Genomic DNA, 25,557 nt, shown 5'->3' on the forward strand with positions numbered 1-25,557 from the left:
CTGTTACATTGCGACCCGGTAACTCTTAATGGTTTTTATCGCAATAAGAGCAAAGTTACGCTTTATATTATTCAAGTAACTTTAGATTTATTCTACACTATAATAAAGTGTATATAATTTTCCAGGTAAATGGTCTGACTACTAACTATTCTTGCTTTATGCGTAAAATGCTCAATCTTTTTTACCGAAAAGAAATATGGAAAACGAGCTGATTAAAGTAACAAGAATGTTTTGAATTTCTTACATGTGTAACAGATAGAAAATATAAATATATGCCATGTTCTATGTCTGTCAGATGTCTTATCATTTCAATGTCTTCTCGTATCAATGCTTAAGTATATATATATCTTATATACTAACTAAACAAGTTTTTTAGAATTTGTAAGCACTAGAACTTCTCATTTCATTAATCTATAGTGTATAAAATGTCCCAACGCCATTTATTGTTATTGTTAAATATACCGAGTAAACCTTGAAAACGATCTGTATTGTTATTTTTAAATATACCGAGTAAACCTAGAAAACGATTTGTATTGTAATAAAAATTTTACAATTAAAATATTGTATAGGTTGTTTATAAACTTGACATTTTAAATTTATAAACTACGAGGTTAATGATTTGGTGGATATACATCACAGCCCTTCTTTGTTGTGCAATAAACTGCAAACTGTGTTTAATCAAAGACGACATTCACAATGTTGTGAAAATTTTAAAATAGTTATTTTAATTTTACAATGTTTATATATGAAGCAGGTACAAAACTTGTCTTCACAAAACATATCCCAACGAAACGAAACATTTCAGTACGAAACCTGTCAAATCACAATATATTAAAACGATATCAAAACATATTGAGTCCGAATTTAATGATTTTGAGCCGCGTCTTAACCCTATCCCCGCTGGGGTACTTGAAAACCAGGATACGCTGGGGGGGGGTCAATTTGACCCCCCCTCTAAATCCCATGTTTTATGTCCAAATATGACAAATGATACATCATTAGAAAGCTCTTGTGCTCTACTTTTAGAATCTGCAAAAAAAATTGCAAATTCGGGAAAATTGAATTTTTTATCGAAAAATCCAGTTTTATAGTAAAATGTTTGCAAAAAAAAATTTGTCCAAAAAATGACAAATTATACATTTTTGAAAAGCCCTTGACCATGCCATTTCAAATATGCAAAAATTTTTGCAAAATTTTAAATAACCTGATTTTTAATCAAGAAAAACTAAAAATGTGCAATGATATGTTTTTTGATGATTTGTTTTGTAGAAAATATGTTGTGTTATGTTTTGATGTTTTGTGGAATATGTTTTTTTGATGATACGTTTTGTATATGCAGGTGCTCCTTAAAAAAGATAATGTTTGTTGAATAAACTAGGATTGAACTAATGGGTTAAATTGATTGAAAGATGATTCCTTCTCCTTACCTTTAGTAGACGTTTAACCAGGGTCTTCTTTCTTAACTAAATCAAACCATTCATCTGAGACCATCATTAACCACAGATAATTGGAGGGGGGGGGGGGTCAGAAGGTTCAATTTGTTTGGTTAAAAACTTAATCTAGTCACGGTAAGATCGTCTTTAATGGGTAATGGATAATTTTCATTTTTATTCTAGCGCGGAATTATTCTATTGCACTCTGAATCTTTGACTCGAGATTGGCACTTTTTCAGACAACGCTGAACTCCTAATAACTTGATATCCACAATGAAAACTGTTGATTTCTAAAGATAAACGTGAGCTATGAACTTGAAGGCATGCAAGAAATGTTTGTAATGCAATCTTTATCATTATTAACAAGAGGGTTTCTTCTTATCTGTGGAAAAACGTTCTAAAATAGTCTTGGATGTTATGTTTATTGTCATGCCCCGTGTAAATTGAACAATTTTCAGTATGAAAGAAGAAATGCTTCCTACATTTTCTAAGTAAATAATTAATCCTCGTTATGCATAGATTTGTAATTTATATTGACAATGGTAGAAATATTGCATCTATCGGAGTTCTTACATCAGGATTATATGGTAAGAAGAACCAAAGTTTAAGTGTAATGTTTTTAAATATTTGCTTACATATTAAGTCCAACTGAATATGTTAATAAACAATCATTTAATCATTCTTGATCAGACAAAGCTTTTAATGGTACCCTTGTGAACCGGACATGCCACCCTATCAACAGAAGGTCACTTTAAATTACAACTACAGTTCCTTTAAAGACAAGAGTTTATGCTGAATGTTGCTATGTTTCCCCTGCTTGGTACTCAACATGAAACTATTCCTCTCGATTAAACCAGAGTTTGAAGATTTTCAAATTTCCGTGTGAAATGTAGGGGAAATATTGGCATTGAACCATTCATCATTTTAGCCGAAAAAAAAACTATTTATAATCTCAAACCACGTAAATCATTTATTTTTAGAGACTTCAAAAAAGTAATTTTATTTTTGAAAAATGCAAGAACTAAAAAATCCAGCTGTCTGACTGTTTAAAAGCTTATATATGAGATATGTGGATGAATAGAAAATGCAAGAACTAAAAAATCCAACTGTCTGACTGTTTAAAAAGTTTATATATGAGATATGTGGATGAATAGAAAAAGTCTAATTGTAACTCTTTGTAAAGTACAAAAGACTTGTTGGAGTTAAATAGAATTAAAGAATGTAGAAGACTCTGAACAACTTTTAATGGTAGAAAATAATAAAAACTCAAAAATCTAAATCGTCATTTTTAATGTACTGGATAACTTTAATTATAAAATATAAAATTCGGTAAATTCTGTAACCCAAATTTTTAAATGGATAATATGGAAATGATAATAGCAAATTTGCATTAAATACAATTAATAAATATTTATTACATAGCTGAGTTACAATTTTCTAAATAAGTATCTAGACAATAGCATAAAATCGAATTAACCATCTGAATACTGATTCTGATTGATTTTTAAAAACAACTTATTTATTAGCTCATTATCGAGAAACAAACTTCTTAATTAGCTAATGATCGAGAAACTAAGGTTTTGACGGGCTTATGAAGCATAGAGAAACTAACCATTACATAGCTAATGATCGAGAAACAAACTTATTGATTAGCTAATGATCGAAAAACAAACTTATTAATTAGCTAATTATCGAGAAACTACGTTTTTGACGGGCTTATGTATTATAGAGAAACAAACTTATCAATTAGCTAATGATCGAGAAACTAAGTTTTTGACGGGCTTATGAAGCATAGAGAAACTAACTATTAATTAGCGAATGATCGAGAAGCAAACTTATTAATTAGCTAATGATCGAAAAAAAAACTTAATACTTAGCTAATGATCGAGAAACTACATTTTTAATGGGCTTATGTATTATAGAGAAACAAACTTATCAATTAGCTAATGATTCAGAAATTACGTTTTTGACGGGCTTATGAAGCATAGAGAAACTATACTATTAATTAGCTAATGATCGAGAAACTAACTATTAATTAGCTAATGATCGAGAAACAAACTTATTGATTAGCTGATGATCGAGAATCTAAGTTTTTGACAGGCTTATGTATTATAGAGAAACTAACTTATTAATTAGCTAATGATCGAGAAAAAAACTTATTGACTAGCTAATGAATGATCAAAAAACTAACTAGCTAACTAGCAAGCTGTAAAAATTAACAAAACAGTAGAACTGACTTTGAGCGTGATGTTTTTTTTAACTCCGTATAAAGAGCTTTACCGTTTTTATAAACGAGAATGTTTTAGTTATAGAAAGTTGAGTGTATTGAGAAATATATTGAAGGATAGTCAATTTTTAGTCGTCAAAACAGCAATACTCAAACCATGCGAAAGAGCTTCAAAAAATATTTCTAAAAGGTTTGTGTAACTCATCCGATTATGAAAACGGCGTTAAAAACAGAAACCAATACTTTTAAATTTATAATCCGTCTGATTTCCCGTAAATATCCAGAATTAAGCTAAAACCTACAAATTGAAAAGTTTACAGGGTGGATATTGGAGCTCAGTCGCTGGGGCTGATTTCCGTTTCAACAAATAAATAATTATATATATATTTAAAACGTAATTTTTGTTCAATAATTAAAAAGTTTATTTTTGCTGTAAAGACTGAAAAGGTCATTTTTGCCACAACACTTTGAACACGTCATTTTTGCTATGCATTAAAAGAAACCGTAACTTTCGCTATACAACAGAGCACTGCAAAACTTGTACTATTAAAATACCTGAAGAGAAATGCCAAAATTAGTGTTTCTCTTCAAATTAGAGACATTTATTTTAAAAAATATCATTTTATTTTTAAAATACTGAATATATGGTAATAAGGAAAAAGTTACTAATAATGGGTAAAATTAATAAAAATTAGTTAGTTCTTAGATTGAGATTAAGAATGATTTATGTGTTCGAAACAAATTGTAATATTCTTAACATTTTGAAAAACGTTTTGTAAAAAATTTGTAAATTTGTAATTTTATATAAAAAAAAATGTGTAATTTTGTAAAAAAAAATAGTTTTAAATAGTTAACATCGAGTAAAGATTTGTTCAATTGTTTCTAAACAAGGATCCGTTTAGAAAAATTTGAAAATGTTTGAAAGACTTGATCCCAACATAAAACTAGTTCAGAGCCTGGATGTAAAATGTTTAAATACCGTAATAGGTAGTAGCTAGTTGTTACGAATGTTTTACAAACTGAGGGGTTTTCATGGTTGAAGAAATTGCAAGAATGTAAGAAAATGGCACAAAGACTAAATAAAATGGTTAACAGAATGGTTCAGAAAATGGTTGAGAGAATGGTTGAGAAGATGGTTTAGAAGATAGTTGAGCAAATGGTTGTGAGAATTGTTGAGAGAATGGTTGAGAGAGTGGTTGAGAAAATGGTTGAGAGAAGGATTGAGAGAGGGGTTGAGAAAATGGTTGAGCGAATGGTTGTGAGATTGGTTGAGAAGAAAGTTGAGCGAAAGGTTGTAAGAATTGTTGAGAAAATAGTTGAGAAAATGGTTGAGAGAAGAATTGAGAGAGGGGGTGAGAGAATTGTTGAGAAAATGGTTGAGAGAATGGTTGAGAGAATGGTTGAGAGAAGATGGTTTAGAAGATAGTTGAGCAAATGGTTGTGAGAATTGTTGAGAGAATGGTTGAGAGAATGGTTGAGAGAATGGTTGAGAGAAGGATTGAGAGAGGGGGTGAGAGAATGGTTGAGAGAATGGTTGTGAGAATGGTTGAGAGAATGGTTGTGAGAATGGTTGAGAGAATAGTTGACGAGAATAGATGAGAGAATAGTTGAGAGAACGGCTGAGAGGGTATTTGAGAAAATGGTTGAGAGGATGGTTAAAAGTTTGGTTAAGAGAATAGTTAAGAAAATGGTTGAGAGAATGGTTGCCTGTGTGCTCCGGTAGTCCAGAGTAATATGACGGAATCCTGGTTCTCCGATCCTTATAACAACACTCTGTTGAAGAGAGAAGGTGGGAGGTTAGAGAACTGGCGTTCAACGGAGGCAATTGGAGAGAAATAAAAACAGTTTGTACAATCTTTGCCGCTTCGTGCCACTTTTTGATTTGTACGAACAAATACAAAACCCATGCTTTTTAGATTTGTCAATAGATATTTACCCACTTTTCTAAAGCAATCTTGTAACCTGATGATTAATTCAAATTTTAGCTGAGACTGAATCATTTAATTTTATTCTTTTTATTTTTCTTCACATTAAATTAAAGAAGACGTCATTACATTTGGAGACATTTTTGGAATGCCCCTTTTACCTAATTTGATCGTATCCAAATTATTATGTGGATCTACAATTTTAACTATGGAGGAGGCAGATTTCCATACAAGTGGAAGATTGAGCTCTCTTTTGAAATTACTAGCCTTAGAGGGCGCTTCGCGCCCATCTTCTAAATTAATTGTGAACATGTTCTCTTTGTGTACATTGTAAAACAAAACAAAAATAATTTGCGGATTTTCACAAAAAATTTCGTGGATTTTCAAAATTTTCAAAAATTTAATGAAGATCGAATTTTGATGGAGACAAATATTTGAAATTTTGATCGTTCATAAACCTTCCCTGGTGTCCCTAGATGTCCCACAAAAAATTTGGGCCCGATCGGTTCAGCCGTTTTGACGTTTATTGGGTACAAACAAACAAACAGACAAACAGACAAGCCAAATTTATATATAGATAGGGTTGTGTTCATGAAAATCTTGGGGTGAATAATAAAAGTAGAGGTCTCTGAAAAAATAACAGGGATCTTTGAGTTCTACAAATAATAATGATTCCTTGCCAGACCACTCATCAATCATAAAACAATTATCTATTACATATTTTCAATTTTGGAGAATTGATGATTAGTTTGAAATAATCCAAATTAATTAAATACCTGGATTCATCAAGTATATTTTCAGTTAAAATCATTCAAATTCCGTCAATGACGTCACTGCCAAAATATATACAATTTAAATGATGATGATGGGGTAGAAGTAATTTCCCAGCGTTTGAAGTAAAATCACAGGCTTTGGGATAAAATCACAGGGTTTTGAGTAAAATCCTATGTTTGGAGTAATTTCCTAGGGTTTGGGATAAAATCCAAGGTTTGGAACAAAATCCCAGGGTTTGGAATAAAATCCCAGGGTTTGGAATAAAATCCAAGGTTTGGAATAAAATCTCAGGGTTTGCAATAAAATCACAGGGTTTTGAGCAAAATCCCAGGGAATGGAGTAAAATCCTAATATGTTTTCAGTAAAATGTTGAACTAACATCTAATTTTTTACTCTACAGAGGTTTGGGCCATTGCCATCACCGAATTTTAAAATCCTAAGGTTGGATTAATTTATCCTCGGGTTGTGTGTAAAATCCCAGGGTTTGGATTAAAATCCCGGGGTTAGGAGTAATTTATCCCATGGGTTAGAGTAAAATCCAAGATTTGGGGTAAACTCACAGGATTGGAGTAATAGATCCTAGGGTTTGGAGTAACATCCTAGGGTGTGGAGTAATATCTCGGGGTTTTGAGTAATATCCAAGGGTTAAAGTAAAATCCCAGGGTTGGATTAATATCCCAGGGTTTGAGTAAAATCCAAGGTTTGGAATAAAATCTCAGGGTTTTGAGTAAATCCCGTGGTTTTGAGTATAATCCCAGGTTTTGGAGTAAAATCCCGTTGTTTGGAGTAATATCCTAGGGTTAGAATAAAATCCAAGATTTGGAGTAAAATCACAGAATTGGAGTAATACATCAAAGGATTTGGAGTAAATCTCCCAGGGTTTGGAGTAAAATCTCAGGGTTGGAGTAAAATCCCAGGGTTGGAATAATATCCCAGGATTTTGAGTTAAATCCCAGGTTTGAAGTAAAATACCAGGGTTAGAGGGAAATCCAAGGATTGGAGTAAAATCACAGGGTTGGAGTAATATCTAAGGATCTTGAGTAAAATCCCGGGTTTTTTCTACAATATCCTTCCCCCCCCCCCTTGCGCCTCCTGATTAACCCCCCTCACTAACGTTATCAATACTACAATCACTTATATTCATCCAGGATTTAAGATATTTAATTCGGTAACAACTTTATAGAAACTTTATTGCTATCTTTGGACATAAACATGATACATGAAAGTAAGAATTATACTTCTTGTCGGAGTAAAAATTTTATTCTTTTCATATTGTAGCGCTAAAAAAATGTTCTATATCTTGCCTTTAAATGAACAGACTAACACAATGGAATTCATACAAGTAGATCCATAAAAAAGATAACTTTTCTCAAAAAGCTAGAATAATCATTTTTCTTATTGATTTTCCCTAAATTTTCAAACCCCACCAATTTTTTTTCTTAGCCATTTTAAAAGTCTTCATTTGTTGAGCGCACTGTGACTTCAAGATTTTAATTGAATGTGGAAAAAAATGTGATAAAAGTGCAAATTAAATATTTAGGATCTCATGTCATTCTTCATCAGATAAACTCTTTGTGAATCATACATTCTCCTCTATGAAAGGAGAGTCACTTGAAGTTACTCATATACAGTCCCTTTAAAAGTATTTTATTTCTGTTTTACTGGAACTATGATCGTCACTGTTCTCTTGTTGATTTCAAGGTTGACCACTTTCAAATATACTCCATAAATTTTATTCTCCAGGGTAAACCATTCATATCAAGAGGAACCAGATTCAGCTAATCTTATTCTTGGACACAGTTCGGAAAAAGGAGTGTTTTTACATTTTAACACATTTATTCACTTTTTAGATAGATAAGCTTTCCAGCTTCTTTCTTGATTGACAGAATTGCATACTATCATTTTTGTTTCCAGCAGTTAACGATGTACTTTTTATAACTTTGCTTTGGTCTGAGATAAACTCCCTGTCACGTGACGTAAGGTCTCACTCTCCTCAATTAAATACTTGCTCGGGATTACTCATTTACACCCCCCCCCCCTTTCCTTAATTCACAAAGGAACTGAATTGCAAAATCAAATTGTTCAAACTGTTTTCTAAATAAAAAGGGAGTGTTTATATCTTTTATTATGAAGTTGTAAAGCATTAGATAAAGTATATGTTGAATACAGAGCAATTTAAAGCTCTCAAAACACTGAACATATTTAAGCCTGTGTAATATGATTTTACAATTTATTAACATGTAATATTTGAGGACTTAACAACTCCGTTCAATATACATAGACTCTGTGCTGTTTCAACCATTTCCTCATGTAATATTTGAGGACTTAACAACTCGGTTCAATAAATAGACTCTCTGCTGTTTCAACCTCATGTAATATTTGAGGATTTAACAACTCTGTTCAATATATAAACTCTCTGCTGTTTCAACCATTTCCTCGTGTAATATTTGAGGATTTAACAACTCCGTTCAATATATAGACTCTGTGCTGTTTCAACCATTTCCATATGTAATATTTGAGGACTTAACAACTCAGTTCAATATATAGACTCTCTGCTGTTTCAATCATTTCCTCATGTAATATTTGAGGACTTAACAACTCGGTTCAATAAATAGACTCTCTGCTGTTTCAACCTCATGTAATATTTGAGGACTTAACAACTCCGTTCAATATACATAGACGCTGTGCTGTTTCAACCATTTCCTCATGTAATATTTGAGGACTTAACAACTCTGTTCAATAAATAGACTCTCTGCTGTTTCAACCATTTCCTCATGTAATATTTGAGGATTTAACAACTCCGTTCAATATATAGACTCTGTGCTGTTTCAACCATTTCCATATGTAATATTTGAGGACTTAACAACTCTGTTCAATATATAGACTCTCTGCTGTTTCAACTATTTCCTCATGAAAGACGCTATAAAGGGAAGTACAATTGATGACGATATTCCAGAGTCAATTCAGATTTAGCTGTCATTGTAATTTCAAGTGGTCATCCACTTAAAAGACTGGCATGTCCGATTTACAACGGTACTTTTTAAACCTTTATTTGAGAAAAAATCAGGATGAAATTGTAATTTTTTTATCTGGTGTTAAAGTCTGACAACTTATTTTTTTATCTTCTACTGCATAAGTTTGCAAGTCAATTTCAAAGAGGGTCTCGAATTGAAAAAATCAACTATAATATAATAATTTTTACTCGAACATAGGGAACCATTGTAAATTGGACATGGAGGTTCACTTGAACCTTTGCCTACAGTCCCTTAAGCTTAATATAAATTCTCAACAACAATTCGAACTCAAATAATTTTCTAAATTTTATGACAATTTTTATCCTACTTCCACCAAGATTATGTTAATAATATTTTTGTTCGCTAAACAAAAGCTTGATGAATGTATTGTTTGCTATTAATATGAATCCAATAATAATCAAGTAATACAACCCTTGATAAGGGAATTTATGAGACCCTATCATCGTCTCGTAAATAATTAAATGTAATTATAAATATTAACTGTTTTCATCATAACATTGTACACTATGCTTACATTGTAGATATTGGCTGGCTTCAATGCCTATGTATGATATCTGTAATATTGTATAATTATACATTTAAATTAATACGATTTGTTGTTCAAAGATGTACTACTGAAGATTGCCGTCAAAACATGAATATTTCTTTGTAAAATATAAATGTAAAGTTGAATACAGAAATATAGATGAGATTATATATATAAATGTATATATACAGTATAGGATAAGATTTTTTAAAGACCTAGAATTTAAGGATCAATCATTGATCCTCAAAGAATCTGAGTTGATGCCACAAACTCAATTCCTTTCAAAGTGCCGTCAATGTATATTGAGATCAAGTGTTTTAGATTAACAATATCCACACACAAGTTCAAACCTTAGGGTTCCTCCTGACTCGGGTAAATAGTTTTGAAAGAAAATACAAGCCATTCTTATTTATAATTTGTGTTGGTTTGTTTGATTGGGTAGATGGGTGTTTATTTGTTTGTTTGTTTATAACACATTTGCATCCTTCAGTTTGTTTGTTCACAAACAGGAAATACGGGTTCTTCTATTTTACTACACAAACAGAAATACAATAAAAAAAATTAAAATTAATTTTTTTTCCACTTCAAGACTTTTTTATTCTTTATATTTTTTACTTGAAGATGTATTCTTAAGTAAGCAGATATTTAGATCATCTGTTATCTACAAAATATCCCCCCATTTNTAAATGGACATAAAACATGGGATTTAGAGGGGGGGGGTCAAATTGACCCCCCCCCCCAGCGTATCCTGGTTTTCAAGTACCCCAGCAGGGATAGGGTTAAAAAAATAATGATGTATGAATACTCACACTGGGAACATATTTAATAAATTAAGTGGTACCGGCTCAAATACTAATTAACTCCGAATTTGACTCTGATCTCTAATCAATCAATTAATTAATGGAAACCTTTTAATAAAGAATGTATTTATTAGTTATTGCTTAAAAATATCAGTCCTAATCATATTTCTATATTCCAAGATCTGTATTCCATGATCTGTTTTCTATATCTGTATTAAAAGATCTGTATTCCAAGATCTGTATTCCAAGATCTGTATTCCAAGATCTGTATTCCAAGATCTCTATTCAAAGATCTGTATTAAAAGATCTGAATCCAAGATCTGTATTCCAAGATCTGTTTTCTATATCTGTATTAAAAGATCTGTATTCCAAGATCTGTATTCCAAGATCTGTATTCCAAGATCTNAATATCTAAACATGGTTTATCCGATAATATCTAAACATGGTTTATCCGATAATATCTAAACATGGTTTATCCGATAATATCTAAACATGGTTTATCCGATAATATCTAAACATGGTTTATCCGATAATATCTAAACATGGTTTATCCGATAATATCTAAACATGGTTTATCCGATAATATCTAAACATGGTTTATCCGATAATATCTAAACATGGTTTATCCGATAATATCTAAACATGGTTTATCCGATAATATCTAAACATGGTTTATCCGATAATATCTAAACATGGTTTATCCGATAATATCTAAACATGGTTTATCCGATAATATCTAAACATGGTTTATCCGATAATATCTAAACATGGTTTATCCGATAATATCTAAACATGGTTTATCCGATAATATCTAAACATGGTTTATCCGATATTATCTAAAAATCTGGGAAAACGACAAGAAATGAGGGAATTAAGATTTGAAGTTTAAAGGGAATTGAGTTTTCGCCACAAACTCAGATTTTCTAATTCCTATAACTTAGCAACCCGTTTTCCTAGACCTTTGATATTTCAAACTATTAATTCTGGTAGATCAAATAGTCTAAGTTTGAAATATCAAAGGTTTACACCAACAGTTTGCAAAGATATATATGGGTTAGAAAATGTAAGTTTGTTGTAAAACTCAGTTCTTTATAAGTAGAACTGTGAGAACACAGCTTTATATTATTCTACGCTGTCTACACTTAAGTAAAAATCAGGGTCAAGTAAATATGGGGGAAAAAGGAAAGTTGGAAGAAAGAGGGGGGGGGGAATAATAGCCGGATTTCCCCAATGCAGGCATGCCTATTCTTGTGGGTCAATGACTACAATAGCAGGCAGTGTCAAGGTTATTAAAAGCTAATACGATGGCAAAATTATTGATACAAATATTTCAAGATTTGACTGTTAGAACTAAAGGTCTAAAGAACGGAAAAGTGAATAGAGTTTACTCCAGCCTCTGATTGACAGCAGTGTGAGTTGAGTCACAACTTTATTTTAGAGAAGGGAATAACCGTTAAAGAAAGTATTAAAAGATTTAATTTCTTTGTATCTATTTATACTTAATGCTTGTCTGATTGTTTTTTTGTATCCAATAAATGTAAAACGGCTCTACTGATCGGGCCCAAATTTGATGTGGGACCACACATGACAGAAGGAAAGGTTTGTGGATGATCAAAAATTTCAAAAATTAGCCTTTAACAAAATTAGATTTCCATTAAACTTTCAAAAAATTCACTAATTTTTTATGTTTTATGTTCACAATTGAAAAAGAAGATGGGCACGAACCTCGGTAAAAAAAAATCGAATTTTGAATAAAAAATATTTCAAATTCTACAAAGATCAATGCTAGAATACAAGGTCAATTTTCCAGAAAAACCTAGTTTAAAGAATGTAAATCAATAGTAGAGAAAAGCACTGAATTTCCATCATGACTAGACCAGAGTAAGTTTTATCGAAACATTTTTTATTTTTTATTGTAATCAAATATTTAGAAATTTCTGATATTGTGTCGACATATTTAAAAATGAATGGAGTCATTTGCACAAATTCTGACGTTCTAATCCCAATATCTATGCAACCCGATGTCCTAGACCTCAAATATTTCAATTTATGAATTCTGATAGACCAAATAATCTAAGTTTGAAAAATCAAAGTTTACACAGTTGGGTTGCATAGAATAGGGATTAGAAAATTATTATTTTGTGTCATGCAATGACTCAATTCTTTTTTAAAAAGTGTGTAAAAATGTTTGAAAATTTTCCAATATTGTGTTTGTACAAATATTTGATATTTTCTTTAAAAAATATTATATTTATATTTGAATTTAAGGAAATTCTTAAAGTAAAAGAAAATTTTCACGTCAGAATTATTCTTCTCAAAATGTAATATCATCTTTACATATTTTCACTTATTCATATTTTTCGGCTGTTATTGGAATATTTTTTTATTTGTTTATTTGTGGGATCTTCCCTGACCAGTGACCGTTTCTTGTTCTCCACTTGTTGATTACAAATTTCTTTCAATTGTTGATTTTTAGTAATTGATGTATCAATTATTTATCCTCAAATATTAAAAGGGTTCAGATTGTATTGTATCGATGGGATTTTCTGATTTTTGTTAGATTTTATCTGAAGAAAACAAAAATAAACAAAATAGTTTGAAAAGTTATGTTTTGGTCAAATTTGATTCCGAATATTTTTTTTTGCAAAATCGGGTGAAGTTAACCATAGTTTTCTAAACTGAATTCAATTGAAAAATAAATATTTTAAACAAAGTTTGATAAACTACCAGGCTGCGGCACCAGATAATTATATTCTAGAAAGGGTTAAAGCTAAAAGGAATTGAGTCTTTGCCACATATTCTGATTTTTAAATTCTTATATCTTTACAACCCAATTTCGTAGACCGTAGACATTTCAAACTATAATTTTTGTTATATCAAATAATCTAAAGGAATTGAGTCTTTGTAACAAACTCTGATTTTCTAATACCTATATTTGTTCCACCTGATGGTGTAAACCTTTGATATGTCAAACTTAAATTTTTTCATCTAACAGAATTCATAGTTTGAAATAGCTAAGGTATACGGCATTGGATTTCTAAGATATAGAGAGAAGAAAATCATAGTTTGTGACAAAGACTCAATTCCTTTGAAATATCAAAGGTTTACATCATTTGGTTGTAGAGATATAGTTATTTGAAGATTGGGATTTGTGGCAAAAACTCAATTTCTCTGTATATATATGTGTATGTTTGGGTACGTGGCTACTGGCCAGCCATTAGTTATGACAAATAGTTAATTTTGAAAAATATATCTGCAATATGATTGTGAAATATAGCAACCTTCCGTAACTATCTATCTATCTTAACCCAACATGACCTGGAAGATATATTAAAAAGTGTTCAACGTTACATTCTATTATTAAGCTTTTTAATGACAAATTTTAGGAAAAACTTCAAAATTAAATGTTAAAAAATGTATAGCTCGCTGATCGCTTAAATAAAATAATAGATTCTCCCAAATGTATTTAATTTGTGGAATAATTACAATAAATCCCTTTTAGGGACTCGAGTCCTTTAGTTCCAAAAGGGTTTGGAGCTCCCAAGTTTCCTGAATGTTGCCAGGACAAGTTCCTTGCTAACGAGGTGAGTAATTTCAAACTGTAAATATAATTTTGATCCGTTTTTCATGAAAATTTTTAAAGATAGTTTTCAATGAGATTTTTTATGATAGTTTTTAAAGATAGTTTTCAATGAGATTTTTTATGATTGTTTTTAAAGATAGTTTTCAATGAGATTTTTTATGATTGTTTTTAAAGATAGTTTTCAATGAGATTTTTTATGATTTTTTTTAAAGATAGTTTTCAATGAGATTTTTTATGATTGTTTTTAGAGATATTTTTTATATAATTTTTAGTTTGATTGATTTTAATGAAATTTTTTAATGATAGTTTTAAAGATAGTTTTTAAAGAAAGCTTTTAATGATATTTTTAAAGATAGTTTTTAAGATAGTTTTTAAAGATAGTTTTTAATGATATTTTTTAAAGATAGTTTTTAAAGATAGTTTTTAATGATAATTTTTAAAGATAGTATTTAATGATTGTTTTTATAATAGTTTCTAGTGATAGTTTTTAAAGATCTTTTTTATGAAAGTTTTTAACGATAGTTTTTAATGATAGTTTTTAAGATAGTTTTTAAAGATAGTTTTCAATGAGATTTTTTATGATTGTTTTTAAAGATAGTTTTCGATGAAAGTTTTTAATGATAGTTTTAAAGATAGTTTTTAAAGAAAGCTTTTAATGAAATTTTTAAAGATAGTTTTTAAGATAGTTTTTAAAGATAGTTTTTGATGATATTTTTTAAAGATAATTTTTAATAAAAGTTTTAAAGATTGTTTTTAATGAAATTTTTCAATGATAGTTTTTAAAGATAGTATTTAATGATTGTTTTTATAATAGTTTCTAGTGATAGTTTTTAAAGATTTTTTTTTATGAAAGTTTTTAACGATAGTTTTAATGATAGTTTTTAAGATAGTTTTTAAAGAAAGTTTTCAATGAGATTTTTTATGATTGTTTTTAAAGATAGTTTTCGATGAAAGTTTTTAATGATAGTTTTTAAAGAAAGCTTTTAATGATATTTTTAAAGATAGTTTTTAAGATAGTTTTTAAAGATAGTTTTTAATGATATTTTTTAAAGATAATTTTTAATGAAAGTTTTTTAAAATAGTTTTAATGAAATTTTTTAATGATAGTTTTTAAAGATAGTATTTAATGATTGTTTTTATAATAGTTTCTAGTGATAGTTTTTAAAGATCTTTTTTATGAAAGTTTTAACGATAGTTTTTAATGATAGTTTTTAAAGATTGTTTTTAAAGATAGTTTTTAAAGATAGTTTTAATAATAGTTTTTAATGTTAGTTTTTAAAGATAGTTTTTAAGATAGTTTTGAATGATAGTTTTTAATGATAGTTTTTAAAGATAGTTTTTATGATAGTTTTTAAAGATAGTTTTTATGATAGTTTTTAAGATAGTTTTTAATGATATGTTTTTGGAACAGAATATTTGAGATATTTAAAATTTTTCAATTTTTTCTAAAATTCGGTTCGTAATTTAGAAGAAAAAAATAGTAGTTTTGACATGCTTTCGGTTATATAGTTCATGCTAACTAAATATTTTTTTTTAACAATCTATGCAATAAAACAAGACATCCAGATATAATTTTCCCATAGCCAGCCAAACGGCTGGACCGAATGGGCTGATATTGTTTGTGGGCACTCATGGGTAGCCTGGGGGTGACATAGGCTAAATTCTTTTAATATTTGTATTCCACGGGTAGCTACGGGCCCTTCATCTAGTATATTAAAATTTTCAGTCATAGACTCAATTAAACTTTGTAAAATTTCTCACACTGGACCGCCCTTACACATACTAACTATAAAAGTGCGTTTAAGAGTTAGTATTTACTGAAGGACTAAATAAATGCGTATTTGAAGGATGAGAATGCGTACGTACAACTAGAGATATTTGGAGATCCTGCTCCTACAGTTAAATGGCTGAAGGTATTTTAAATAAAATAAAAACATTTATTTCAAAACATTTGATAATCATCTAGCTTGAAACTATTCATGTTCGGCGATAAGCTATTATTCTTCCCTAAGCTCATGAACACTAGCTATTATTCTATATCAAGCTGCACATGTTTAATTTATTATTAATATTATTAATTTCTTATCTAGCTATCGGTGTTCTGAGAAGCTATTATTCTTCCCTAAGCACCTGAATACTAGCTATTATTCTTATATTGATAGCTACAAGTGTTTTTAGAAGCTATTAATTTATATCTAGCTATTCTAAGAAGCTATTATTCTTCCCCAAGCTATTACATACTAAATACTAGCTGTCATTCTATAACTAGCTACTAGTGTTAAAAGAACATTAATTCTTATTTTATTCTGTATCTAGCTACATGTTCTGATATACTATTATTCTTTCCTAAGCTATTAGCAGCAGAGAGACTCAATCTATTCTTCTATCCTAAATTATTATTTTATAATGCTCCTTTTACTATTATAATGCGCTATTAGCAAATTTAATGTTTTGGGAAACTGTTTTCATCAATCTGTAATTCATCTCTAGCTATTAGCAACTTGCAAACTGCATATTTACATACATATCACATATTATCAATGGGCTATAAGCACAGATAAAATGTAATGAATGATATGTAAAAACAACGTGATGTTCAGGTTTTTTAAGAATAGTTTTCAATCTGTTATTTTTAATATATTTAATATCTATCTAAGAACTAGGATATCTACCCGTTTCTCTATAAGCTTCCTTAGATGCATTTCTCTTATATTTGCTTAAAAAATTATCAGGAACGACTTAAAAATCTTGTTTATTTCATGCAAATATGTTTCGGTCCATTTCATCTAGAAAATCCTTGAAATATTTTACAAATATTTAGATTTAGATTTTTTTAGATTTTAGATATTTATGATTCGTAAAAATTCTATACGCTGCATGTATTTATTAGCAATTGTTAGCGATTCTGCAGATGAAATATGTCTGCATGCGATAAATAAGGGTATCTCCGTCTTAGTTTATCAGGCAAAGTGTTAAATATCTGAACAGCCCCTTTTTTCTTAAAAGCACAATGCATGTCAACAACAATCATTGAACTAGATATTTTGTAAACTTATCTTTTCCAGGATGAACTAGACCTCTGCAGTCTAGACAGGTTTAAAAGCTGGACAGACGGTAAAAAGGAAAGCATATCATTCAGGAAATATTTCGAAATTGTAAATATGAATGATGAATTAATTAATTATGAAAAAAATATTATTTAACATAATAATGAGTTGTCAACTTGTTAATGAATGAGTTTATTGATGAATTGTAAAAATTAATCAAGAATTAATGAATTGTAAAAATGAAGGAATGAATTAGATAGATAAATTAATAAATTATTAATTATGAAGATAAAAAAAAATGAAAAAAGAATCTGTTAAGGTATGAATTAATTTAATGTAAATACGAAAAATTGTATGAATGAGCTTTAAAGATATGAAAGGATGAAATGATGAATGAATCTGTAATTTTGATTGAATTGATAAAATAATTTCTATAATGAGTAATGAGTTGATGAATTATATGAATTGACCAGGGATTGGCCTTTCTCGGTGTGGAGAATGCACAAAAGGAAGACGAAGGAATTTACAGGTAAAATACAAGGTGTTCAGTTATAATATAAGGTTTACAGGTAAAATACAAGGTCTACAGGTAAAATACAAGAGTTACAGGTAAAATACAAGATTTACAAGTAAAATACAAGATTTACAGGTAAAATACAAGGTGTTCAGGTAAAATACAAGGTTTACTGGTAAAATACAAGGTCTACAGGTAAAATACAAGATTTACAGGTAAAATACAAGATTTACAAGTAAAATACAAGATTTACAGGTAAAATACAAGGTTTACAGGTGAAATACAAGGTCAACAGGTAAATACAAGGTTTAAAGGTAAATACAAGGTTTACAGGAAAAATGTAAGGTTTACAGGTAAAATACAAGGTTTACAGATAAAATACAAGGTTTACAGGTAAAATACAAGATTTACATGTAAAATACAAGGTTCACCGATAAAATACAAGGTATACAGATAAAATACAAGGCTTACAGGTAAATACAAGGTTTACAGGTAAAATATTATGTTTACAAGTAAAATAATAGGTTTACAATAAAATACTAGGTTTATATGTAAAATACAAGGGTCACAGGTTAAATACAAGGTTTTCTAGACAAAATGGTCAATGGTTCTGACCTAATCTTCAGTTGGAATTAAACTAACTGAAGCTCTTTAAGATATCTTGTTTGTTTCAAACTATACCGAAGATCAGAATAAATGCATAGTGAGATTAGAGAAGCAGTTGAACCAAGTACGGATAGTTGAACTAATTCTGGAACAGAGAGTACAGCAGAGACGTAGATCAACCATCCCTACTTAGTTCAACTTTTTCTCGCTAGTCCTTTATATGGTCTCTGCACATTTATTCTCGCTAATTACTAATTAGATGTTTATTAAAATACGGTGATTCTAAAGGAAAATTTGTTAAATAACTTGTTTTTTTATGAATTTTCCAAATATTATGTTATCCCCAAATTTTCAGGTAAATGTGATTTTTATAATTACATATGTAAATATTTGCGCCCTGCCTATCCTGGCCGAGGGGTAAATATTTGCGCCCTGCCTATCCTGGCCGAGGGGTAAATATTTGCGCCCTGCCTATCCCGACCGAGGGGTTCTGTTTTTATAATTACATATGTAAATATTTGCGCCCTGCCTATCCTGGCCGAGGGGTTCTGTTTCTTCAAAAATTATATAGAGGGGGAGAAATATAGGGGGGGGGGGCAAATGTCATGTACTGCTTTGATTTGATGTTTAAGTCCTATTGACTTGCATTCATCTTTGTAAATTCTGCCATGTAGCTCTAGAAGATTGGGACTAACTCAACACTTTTAGAAATTTTCCTGTTCTTGCAATCATGATTGTATTAAAAATGTTCTATTGGAAATGACTTTCAACTAAAATCAACACAAACTTTTTAACAAAGAAACAAAATCAGAAAAAGTTGTGTTAACTTTTTCAATAAAGAAACTAAGCGACAATATAAAGTTGTATTATTTTAGTTTTTGCCACAACTTTGAAGAGAATATTGTAGTTTTAATTCAAATTGATAAACATACGTAGGTTCACGTTTAAGGGTTTCATATTTGTATAATAAGTCAGACACAAATTAAATTCAATGTAAGCTTTTTATTTATTTTTTAGAAAATGACAATTTCTTCTCATCTATAAAGTTATTTTCATTTTGCGTATCCAACATTCTGATACCAATGTCTAAAAGATGGATTTTTAATTCAATCCAATTCTTATTTCTATTAATGTTTTATATTTTAGATGTTTGATAAAGAATAGATTTGGTAAACGTGAGCACAAGTTCAAATTATTTATTGCAAGTAAGTATTTTTATTTTTAACCTTTTATCTAGATAAAATATTCCTAATTACTTATTCAACAGATCAAATCCTTAACATTTCCTACAGATCAAATATTTCTTTACATATCCTACAGATCAAATATTCCTTTAGATTTCCTACAGCTTTATGTATCCTACAGATCAAATATTCCTTTATGTATCCTACAGATCAAATATTCCTTAATGTATCCTACAGATTCAATATTCCTTTATGTAATATGTATCCTACAAGATCAAATATTCCTTTATGTATCCTACAGATCAAATATTTCTTTACATATCCTACAGATTCAATGTTTCTTTACGTATCTTACAGATCAAATATTCCTTTATGTATCTTACAGTTCAAATATTCCTTTATTAATTTGTATAGATCAAATTCTTTGATGTTATGATTGTTTTTGACCATTTTTTTAGATCTAATAAACTAGAATATACTCCCTGTGATGAAGGGTTTCATTAAAATAGTAGAAAATGGCGTTAATGGCACTAATGTTAATTTTATATTATTTCATTTAGCTAATGGTAGTTTTATACTACCCATTATACTGTATTCCCTATTTGGAAACAGATACGTATATATACTGGGTGCCTTTGTAAAAACTACATTTTACTAGTTTTTAAAACTGCATTTTTATAGGATCATGGCAAGAAAGAAAGGGTCCACCAAAAAGAGAGGTATATAATTCATAATTCCAAAGTTAAAAACATTTAAGTGACCGTCCATGCAAAGATGAAGCTTTGTATGTATTATATATCAATGTTTATAATTTTGTAAACTGATTATTTAATTGTGGTTTCTCTAAAATAAGCGACCTGTGCGCATTTCTACTGTTGGGAAACGTATTGGAATTATCAGATGAAGGTTTCAAGGGTTCTGTTGAGAATTGGACCATACTTGAAATTACGCTTACAATCCCTTTAAGCTGGAAAAGTTTAATAATTGTGTCAATATGTTTAGGTTCCTATTTACTGGTCTGAAGTTCCACGCACTAAATTTACCAAGGAACATGAATATTTACTATTCTGTAGAAACTAAAATTACTCTGATTTTATACTCTCATCCTTGAAACCTGATGGCGCAAACCATTGATTTTTCAGCAAAATTCATAATTTGAAATATTTTAGGTAAATGACATTAGATTACAAAGATAAAAGAATTTAAAAATCAGAGTGTTCATTTTAGTTGTATTTGAGAGAAAAATAATTTTTTTGATTTAGTAAAAATTACAAAAAGTCAATGATTGTCAACGTCTTTTTCATAATGTATCCCGGAAAAAGCTTAAGAAATTCTGTTAACCCTATTCCGACTGACGCCTGGTTTACCCAAATTTACAACAAAAAAAATAAAAAATGTTTTGCAAAATATTATTATGCATTAAGATATTAATTGTTACAGGGTGAATTAACCAAAATTTAAGCATTTTAATATTCTGTTTTAAAGGAGGGTTTACTAGACAAGATCTCATTTACCGCTAAACTAACAGTAGCAGATAAATCCGCTAAGTGGTTCTTCAATAATAAGGTATATGGTTTTGAAGAGGGGAGGGGGAGTTAATTCATAAATGATATGTGTGAACTGTGCATCTATCTAACCCTTAAACACTTTAATACTTGTATAATTCTAGATGTTATGTAATTTCCCAAGTACACTTTAATACTTGTATAATTCTAGATGTTATGTACTTTCCAAGTACATTTTAATACTTGTATAATTCTAGATGTTATGTACTTTCCCAAGTACACTTTAATACTTGTATAATTCTAGATGTTATGTACTTTCTCAAGTACATATTTCCAAGCAATTTTCCCAAGTGGAAACTTTCCAACTGAGCAAAGGCTTTTCTACCCGCAGCGCTCGGCCCCTATCCTATTCTAGTCGCAGAGCTTTGCCCCCCCCTATTTCATCCCAGCCTCAGTGCTCGCCCCCCCCCATTGCAGCGCCCCAGAAGGCCCCACACTTGGCCCCACTTTACTTCAATAAACATTTTATGTAAAGTAACTAACAGCTAATTTTAGTGCATGAAAACGGTACAGAGAACCAAAAAATTACAAATTTAAAGAAGGCATAACAATTGTAATATATCTAATGGATAGATTAATCAATAATAACAGATAGAACACTAGATGTCGTCTTTTCAAGATTCGTTCACAATAACCCTGACGCAGAAGCCCAAAGGAGTTTCCCGCATGCTACGTAGAAGAGACTCTCTCTCTGGAGCATGCGCGTAACCCTTTGGGCTTCTGCCTATTGTGAACGAAAAACCCCTAAATCTTGAAAAGAGACGACATCTAGTGAACTATCTGTTATTGTTAATTAATCTATGCTCTAATGAATATGTTATTAGGAATGTGTTGACCAGAATAAATATGAAATACAAAGGGTTGGATCAAGTTTCACAATCACAATCCATAGTTTAGAACACGCAGACACAGGATGCTACAGGTACCTTCAGATACCTACATATACAATTAAAGGGACTATACAGGTACCTGCAGATACCTACAGATACAATTAAAGGGACTGTACAGGTACCTGCAGATACCTAAAGATACAATTAAAGGGACTGTACAGGTACCTGCAGATACCTACAGATACCATTAAAGGGACTAAACAGGTACCTTCAGATACCTAAATATACAATTAAAGGGACTGTTCAGGTACCTGCAGATACCTACAGATACAATTAAAGGGACTATACAGGTACTTGCAGATACCTACAGATACCATTAAAGGGACTATACAGGTACCTTCAGATACCTAAATATACAATTAAAGGGACTGTACAGGTACCTGCAGATACCTACAGATACAATTAAAGGGACTGTCGACGTAGTTTGAAGCAACCATTAATTTTCAGAGTGGAATGCTCGATTCACGAAGGTGTGGGAAAAAATGTCGGAGATATTATCGTTTTTCTATTTAAAAATTTCTTATTTCTTATTTCTAATTGGGATTTCTCCAAAAAGTGAAATGTGTATTTTCTCCAGCAGTACAGTTAGAACAGGTTTCACAGAATTCAACTCTTTTGAAAATGGAAAAACGACATTACACCTTTCCCATTGTTGGTAAAATAGATTTAAACCTTTCCCATTGTTGGTAAGATAGATTTAAGGGTACCACTGTGAATTATGTTTACAGTCCCTTTAAAAGATAATTGATAACTATTTGTTTGATTAAATTGTCAATTGTTTATTGATATCAAAGAATAGATTGATAACAATACAGATAGAACACTAAATGTCAGGCAGCGTTAAATTACCAGACAGAGAGATAGCATGTGCGCATTGCGCGTAAGCGGCGTAACTCCTTACGAACGAAAAATCCCTAAATCTTGAAAAGACGACATCTAGTGTTATATCTGTATTGTTGGTAATCTATGTAACAATATTGTATATAGTGTAAAAATCGATATCTTATGATGTTTAGTAAATCCAAGATACTAATGCAAGGAAAGTTAATTGCGGTCGCGTATACTCTGCGTACATGTTAAAACCAGTTCTCTCTGGGCGGATTTTGTAAACAAGAATAGATGCCTCAGTGTTCGCCTAGTATCCGAGGTTGTTTAAAGCATTTATTTCTGATAATTTTGAAAATTCACATAATAGTTTCTTATGACCAGAATATTTCATAGTCTATTTTTGTGAAAATGGATTCCATGTGACATTCATCTTGTGTTTACTTTTCCGCCAAAATACAGTACACTGCAGTACAAAAAATGCGTACACCTCTGAAATAACTTTCCTTGCATTATTACCTTGAGTAAATCAGTCTTCTATCCAGAAGAGATTTTAATTAACTTTTTAACACTATTTTCGAGACTTCAGAGAGAGTGATGTACTGTGTACTGTGTATGGGGTGTGTGTACTGTGTATTGTGTGTATGAAGGTGTGTACTGTGCATTGTGTGTATGAAGGTGTGTACTGTGTATTGTGTGTATGAAGGTTTGTGAGTGAATCTTCAATTCTAAATCATCATAAACAAACATCTTGTCAACTTTAGTGACGTGCAAACTTCAGTGGGCAAATTCAGAGAAAATTATTTAAAGAACAGGTTTTAAAAACTGACATAAAGAATTAAATGTCATCCACGTAAAACTTATTATAATTTACACAGGAGGTATTGTACTGTACACTGTACTGTACAGTACTGTACAGTAGTACGCACTGTACACTAGTTACCTTGTAGATTCTATTATACAATGTAAGTTGAATTAAGGTAGGTGAATTGACTTGTTTGTATATTAAACTATAAAACATAGAAATAGAACAGTACATCCTCATAGGTAGCAGTAAAATGTGTACAAAAATAAACCTATTTCCCCCCCCCCCTTCTTCCCAAAGATTGGACTCTCATGACACTATTTTAAGATGTACCTTGAACGAGGTAGACCTGTCATGTGAGACGTATCTGGATGTGCAATGTAAGTAAAGTAAATTATCTATAAATTATATATAAAATATACAAATATTTACAAATATATACTTTCGCCCTCGCTCTTTAGTAAACAAAAAGCAGTAAAAGAGAAAACTTTACAAAAGTCTGAAAATTCTGAGAATTCCTTCAAGATTATCTTTCAATAATCTGAGCTGACTTTCCTCTCTCCCTCCTCCACCCTTCCCCTCTCCCAATTATCCCCCCTCATCATCTTCCCCCTTTAACCTTGACATTATTTTTATTTGTGTTCATGTCTGCCTTTGGGGTAATACATATAATTATCCAGGCATAATCTACTTTTTTCAAAATTTGTACTTTATTGAAAGGAAAATATGTAACCCGAAAACTTTAGAGAATAATAATATTGTTAATCAAGCGATTGTTTTTTGAAATTGAAAAAAAAGAAAAAATATCTAGAATATCCTTATTATATACAGTGATAGCCAGAAAACTCAAGTTAGGACTTAAACTAGTTCAATGAACATTAGACATAGCAATTGTACAGTGTAAATAGATCCATTTAACTGAAATAGTGCTTTGCCAAGTTATTAGTAAACATGTTTGTCTTGTAACAACATAAAAACGCTATTAATGTCATCTTTCTATTCCATTGTTTTCTGGTTATCACTGTACTTCTGTTGCCTGTAAAATAGGCAGATTTGAAACGACAACCCGTTAATCCAAGGAATTGCCACCTATCCTACAGGGTTACCCGCACAGGATGAAACTTCAGAGACGACTGTACAGAATTTACTCAGCCTTCTTTCTTACGTTCGTGGTATACAGCAGCTGCAAACTAGTTTTTCCCATTGCCAAATCATAGATTACATCACCAAATACTATTTAAGATCAGAACCCCGAATATTACATGGGGATCGTTATATTAGAAGAGTTTCAGGTCGTCATTAAAGGCTCATCCTTTGTGCAGGTAACACTGTTTGTTACCCTGTAACCCAAGGGGTCAAATGTAACATTTTAAAAAATTGTTATTACATTTCTCTTAATGTAAGGTTTTGCCGGCTTGTAAGATATTTCATATTTCATATTTTTTGTATTCAGTACCAGACCCGGAGTATAGTTTCCTGAAACCTCTAGTTCCTCTAGTATCAGGATACACTGGTAGGCAGATCAGGATATCCTGTTTATCCAGTCAGGATGCTCAGGTAAGCTTTATGTAGCCTGTAGTTCCTCTAGTATCAGGGTACACCGGTAGACAGATCAGGATATCCTGTTTATCCGGTCAGAATGCTAAGGTAGGGTTTATGTAACCTGTAGTTCCTCTAGTATCAGGATACACTGGTAGACAGATCAGGATATCCTGTTTATCCAGTCAGAATGCTCAGGTAGGGTTTATGTAACCTGTAGTTCCTCTAGTATCAGGATACACTGGTAGACAGATCAGGATATCCTGTTTATCCAGTCAG

General features: G+C 30.7%; 2 protein-coding genes across 2 annotated transcripts in view; one reads left to right on the forward strand and one right to left on the reverse strand.

The window, feature by feature from the left end:
• LOC111696788 (buccalin) overlaps nucleotides 1–5,392 on the reverse strand; it is a 33,133-nt gene extending 27,741 nt beyond the window's left edge. Inside the window, exons 1-2 of the mRNA XM_023466525.1 lie at nucleotides 5,368–5,392; nucleotides 1,428–1,463 (exon numbers count right to left, since the gene is read on the reverse strand). The gene's annotated coding sequence lies outside the window, so the exon portion shown is untranslated. The remainder of the gene's footprint in view (nucleotides 1–1,427; nucleotides 1,464–5,367) is intronic.
• A 7,136-nt stretch (nucleotides 5,393–12,528) lies between these two features.
• LOC111696810 (twitchin) lies at nucleotides 12,529–25,326 on the forward strand. The gene is made up of 12 exons (XM_023466551.1): nucleotides 12,529–12,601; nucleotides 14,223–14,304; nucleotides 16,151–16,216; nucleotides 17,369–17,425; nucleotides 17,824–17,879; nucleotides 19,617–19,675; nucleotides 20,336–20,373; nucleotides 20,657–20,701; nucleotides 21,140–21,220; nucleotides 22,044–22,141; nucleotides 24,067–24,119; nucleotides 25,193–25,326. The coding sequence occupies exons 1-12, from the start codon at nucleotides 12,588–12,590 to the stop codon at nucleotides 25,309–25,311; spliced, it is 768 nt and encodes a 255-aa protein (XP_023322319.1). The 5' UTR covers nucleotides 12,529–12,587; the 3' UTR covers nucleotides 25,312–25,326.
• The last annotated feature ends 231 nt before the right edge of the window (nucleotides 25,327–25,557 follow it).

Source organism: Eurytemora carolleeae, unplaced genomic scaffold (genome assembly GCF_000591075.1).
Source record: "Eurytemora carolleeae unplaced genomic scaffold, Eaff_2.0 scaffold108, whole genome shotgun sequence".
In the NCBI taxonomy this organism is placed as follows: Eukaryota; Metazoa; Arthropoda; class Copepoda; order Calanoida; family Temoridae; genus Eurytemora; species Eurytemora carolleeae.

Coding starts and splice junctions, on each gene's coding strand:
- LOC111696810 (XM_023466551.1), top strand. Junction 16,217..17,368: donor CTACAGTTAAATGGCTGAAG/GTATTTTAAATA, acceptor TATCTTTTCCAG/GATGAACTAGACCTCTGCAG. Junction 19,676..20,335: donor GTTCAAATTATTTATTGCAA/GTAAGTATTTTT, acceptor GCATTTTTATAG/GATCATGGCAAGAAAGAAAG.